Source organism: Mycena indigotica, assembly GCF_014461135.1.
Source record: "Mycena indigotica strain 171206Taipei chromosome Unknown Mind.scaff0007, whole genome shotgun sequence".
NCBI classification, from domain to species: domain Eukaryota; kingdom Fungi; phylum Basidiomycota; class Agaricomycetes; order Agaricales; family Mycenaceae; genus Mycena; species Mycena indigotica.
Genome location: NW_023503006.1, coordinates 4,729,270 through 4,734,025, shown reverse-complemented (window position 1 = coordinate 4,734,025; position 4,756 = coordinate 4,729,270). Strand labels below are relative to the sequence as shown.

The following is a 4,756-nucleotide window of genomic DNA, read 5'->3' as shown; positions in this document are numbered from 1 at the left end:
CCCCTGGTACGGGGCGATGGGAGGGTGCGGGCCCGATCGGGCCCGCATGTCACGCGTCACACCGCGCCGTCACGCGGTGTCTAGGAGCCACAGCGACTCGTTACTCCAGGAAAGGAGATATGTCGCCCCTTGGACTGGCAACCCTTCTCAAGCGCTCCAGGGGTCTCGGGCCCGCAGCCCCTGTTGCGGGGCGACTCCCCTCGACCCCCGAACCGTCGGGTGTGACCGCGTTACGTCACGCCCCGCCCGAACGGCTTGTTCAACTGGCCCAGCCTATGCCTTGCCCTATGTCTTGGGCACCAACTCTACTAGGCAGCGATCTTTGGCTATGGACTCGTTCCCTTCAGCAGGGGTAGGAAACTCTAGACGACTACTCGTATCCTGTGACACCGCTGTCACACAACGTGGCAGCGGGGCGTCTCGAGTCGCCCGAGCTGTCCCTACCCTGCTCTCTATTGCAGCAGTGGCACCATCTACGCTGCCTGGTTGCCAACCACCCAGCTATGGGGGTTGAACCATCTTTCCCACACTTGTCAGGCTGGCAGGAGACCGTCACGTGGGCCCGGGCCGGCCCTGTTCCTGACATTATACTACTCTCTTTATTCTAGTATATTCTGTATTCTGAGTCAATAGAAAGTGGGAGAACATTCCCGACGCGCCGAGCGTCGGTGATGGCGCAGCCGCTGACGTCATCTCTCGGCGATGACTCGGGTTCGCCAACCCGCTTACTTCAACACTCCCCCTCGAACACGAGTCGAGCCGTGCTTTCGCAAGCATGGTGCGCAGTGGAATACCTCGCCTGGGTTAGAGGCTTTCTTGTGGTGTTGTAGACTCCCCCTTTCTCCATGCAGTCTCTGATGCTGACTGTAAATCCCAGTGTCTGTTGCCCATGTGCCGTTTGCTGCTTGGCAGTTCCTATGGTCCTTCCTGGCCGCCCTCGGCGCCAGCGTCAACCCGGAGTCCATGCCGTGCCCATACCAAATCCGTTGCCGCGGCCCATAAGCCCTTGGTGTCCATGTCCGTGTCCGCGAGTACATTCCCATGTCGTGTCGGTAGCCTCCGGCCCGGTTCCAGTTCAAGTCCATCCAATTCCGAGTCCGACTGTGATCCAGCCCATCGTGGCGATCCCTTTCGTGACTCTGTTCCATTCCATTCCAGGTCCCAACCAACTGATCCAGCCCATTGGCGATCCCATGGCGGTAACCCATCCCAAGCCAAGTCCATGCCGCTCCGGCGCGCCGGCCGTGAGCCCGAAGCTGTGGCGATGACCGATCTGTGCTGACCATGCTCATCTGTCCGTGTGCTGGCGATGCTGAGCCATCTGCCATCCGTGATCGAGTGTCCGGTACGTGTCGTTCCCTTCGCCGCTCTTTCCCGCGCTGCTCTGCCAGCCCATTGCCGTAGAGGGATCACATCCCAAAAGGCTGCTCCAGAGAGCCGTCCCATCGCGTGGTCGCTGTGTGTCGGAGGAGGGTGGTGCAGGGGATAATAAGTGGTGTCGCTACTGTGGGGTGCTTGGCCAATGTGAGGTGCCGGGGCCATAACCTGTTGAAGAAACTAGACAAAATATTCGATGTTTATTAGAGTAGGACTACCAAGTATTTATACTACTCTCTTTATTCTAGTATATTCTGTATTCTGAGTCAATAGAAAGTGGGAGAACATTCCCGACGCGCCGAGCGTCGGTGATGGCGCAGCCGCTGACGTCATCTCTCGGCGATGACTCGGGTTCGCCAACCCGCTTACTTCAACAGAAACATGTCCGCGGCTTGACTCTACGATGTGGGCGGGGCATGGGAAATTCGCCTGTAGTGCCGGGCGGGGGCGGGCTTCGCCGACGTGGTGGAAAGTGTCTCCAGCAAGCAGGATGAAAGTAGACGGGTTGGCTGTGACGCGGGCTAGGCCAGTTAGATGCCCCGCGATATGCTGGTATGACGTTAGTCAACGAGGAGAAGATGCTGGGGCCACATACACCCGGAGTGTCCAGCAAATAGAAGCTGCCGTCGCCAAAATAATCGACTGCTCGCAGGTCATTGATTTCCAGTGAAGACTTGGAAAAATCGATTGGAGTGACGTTCCGACCGCTGCTGGATATCAGTGTTTGAATCCGTTGAGACAAAGACTTAGGCTGACGCAAAATCGGACTCTTGCAGCGTAGCATTCGGATTGGTGGGATAAGTAGAAACGTCGGTTTCGGAGCCAATGACGAGCGATGTGGTATTTGGAAACTTCGACATGTCGCCCTAAAACACCGTTAAATTGCAATTGCTTCAGTATCAGCGTCCGGCTCACGATATGGTCAAAATGCGCATGACTGAGAATGACTGTTAGTAACGAGTAATAGACTAAGCACTGGCAAGGCCACGCACCTCCAAATAACGCTCTCTATGCTGCTTGGCGCTAGGCAATGGCACGGGTAGGCCATACCCGGCGCGGGTACGCGGGTTTTACCCGTGCGGGTACGGGTACGGGTCAGTGCAGCCCCTACCCGTTGCTTCCTGACTCAGCTGGTTCCCCTCGTGATTTGGTGGTCAAGAGGTTCTCTGTTCGATTCTGCATTTGTGTTCCATTTTTACCGCACATTTCTGGCGTACTTTGGACACTAATCACAGTCTCGTCACCATGCCTTCTTGACTCCCTGCGCCACCCGTGGGTAAAACCATACCCGTACCCGCGGGTATGGGTACTGTGGCTGTGCGGGTAAGGGTACGGGTAGGCCCTCGGATACCCGTGGGTATACCCGTGCCATTCCCTACTTGGCGCAATGCCTGCCTGTCCGAGGAGGTCGAAAATGTCCGTGTCAAAGTGAGACGGCGCGAATTGGCCACTCGCGAACGGCGCAGCCAGGCTGGGCACAAAGTTGAGGGGGTCTTTGCGGATGCCGAGGTCAAACATGACCTTTCGCTGCCCGTGTTGCACGAGAAAAGCGTACATCGGCAGCTCCATCATGTCGCGGCCAGGAATGACGGGGAAGATGAGGGTGTGGAACTGGTTTTGGGCGGTTAGGGCTCGGCACCGTATCCGTAGCCATACGGCATACGGACGTACGTACGGACGAAATGTCCGTACCGTGGAGCTCCGACAGTGGACCGTATGCTCCGTATCGTATCCGTACGTGCGGGCCGATACGGTGATGGGATCACCGGGCCGCTGTTCCAACTCCCTGGCCACAGATTTGGCGAGCGACCGCATGGAAATCGTGGATCTCACCAATAACGCGGGCTTGGCATGGCCGAGGCCGTGATACGCGGCCGGTCTACCCAACGTAGACGTCCGTATCACGTACACGGCCGCACGGCAGGCTTAAGATTTCATTAGTATCTGACCTCCTGTAAGTTGTCTACACAAAACCTACAATTGTTTTAAGATTAGGCGAGTATGACTTTCTTAAAACTTGGTGGACAGCGCGTATTAGCGTCGGGTCGAGGACATTTCATCTCACAACATCATGATGGCTCCGAGTCCAAATTAGGGTTATGCTCCGAAACCTCGATTATGCGCCGAAACCTCGATTACCTCGAAACCACTGTACACTACCACAAAGAAAGAATTCAGCTATTCCACACCCAACCCCTGCTCATCCTGCGTTACCCTCGGAAGGTGGATGGTCCGGCTTGATTCCCTCGCGCTGATGGCTCTTCAGTTTGGTGAAAACACGATTGCAAACCACCTACCTCCAAAGGTTTGGAATGGCGCCATTGACGGGTATGAGGTGAGCTGGTCCAACCCGGGCAAAGTAAGTCCAGCTGGTGGCACGATGAGCTTCATTCACAGGTCTACAAACAACACATACCTTCGTGGTTGCCATGGACTCGGAGGGGAGGGAGTTTGGTGGAGGTAAACTGTGGCTGGGTAACGGAAAAACCAGGGCCTGGAGGTGGTTAAGGTGAGCATGAGACTGCTCTATAGCTATGTGCATACCTCTGAACCCGGAGCTAACAGCAGGTTGCGGCGCTATTGATGTCGATGGGCCGGGAGCCATGGTAGAGTGACGGCGGGAGTGCACAGATGGGTCGGGCTGTAGGCTCTGGCTGTGGATGGGCTGAAGCGGAAGTGGTGCCGTCTTTGTATTCACGAAGGCCCTCGATGGTGTCTTCAGGATGGAGCTCTTCCTCAGTCTTGAGAAGGGCTATAACATGCCTAGAATCCGTTAAAACTACATTGGAAGCTAATGAACACATACTTTTTCCATTTCTCGTCCTTGATATTTGCGCCGTTCTTCTGAACAAGGCTCTCCAGCCACACCATAAACACACCCCAGAACGACTTGTCAGTGGTTCTTGGCTTCGGGGTCTTGCTCACATCTGAGGATATGTTGTGACGGGGGACCTTGTTGGCATCCTCGTGGAGCAATGTGGGGTTTTCGCGTGCAAAGGTGCGCTGTTTGAGCATTTCAGTGATAAGTAAGCAGTCGTAGACAATTGCGCACCAGGAGTAGCATCCGTACAAGATGATGCGGCGTGATTTTGTGGTGGTCAAGGCCCATTTTCTTGACGGCACTACGAGTTGCTGTGGTCAGGTTCTCGGTGAGAGATTCACCAATCTATGAGGACATTAGTGTCAGTAGAGTGTACAACGAGAAACGGTCGCGTACATGAGTGGTAAATGTCTTCTTTGCATATGACGCGTATGTCCGAGCCTCTTTTTGAAGCAATTTGCGGCGCGCTACGGTGAACTCGGAAAAGATATCGTCGAATCCATTCGTGTCCTTGTACTTTTTGAGAATGGGCTGTGCATGGGAATAAGTGCGAAGCAT

General features: G+C 55.2%; 1 protein-coding gene across 1 annotated transcript; it reads right to left on the bottom strand.

Moving 5' to 3' along the window:
* Nucleotides 1-2,123: 2,123 nt before the first annotated feature.
* Nucleotides 2,124-4,756, bottom strand: MIND_00901200 (Metallo-beta-lactamase superfamily protein; the record flags this gene model as incomplete). Its single annotated transcript, XM_037365656.1, has 11 exons — nucleotides 2,124-2,243; nucleotides 2,293-2,314; nucleotides 2,370-2,400; nucleotides 2,757-2,988; nucleotides 3,049-3,302; nucleotides 3,675-3,746; nucleotides 3,794-3,871; nucleotides 3,941-4,140; nucleotides 4,184-4,380; nucleotides 4,430-4,543; nucleotides 4,595-4,756. 11 exons carry the CDS (start codon nucleotides 4,754-4,756, stop codon nucleotides 2,124-2,126), a joined length of 1,482 nt encoding a protein of 493 aa, XP_037218898.1.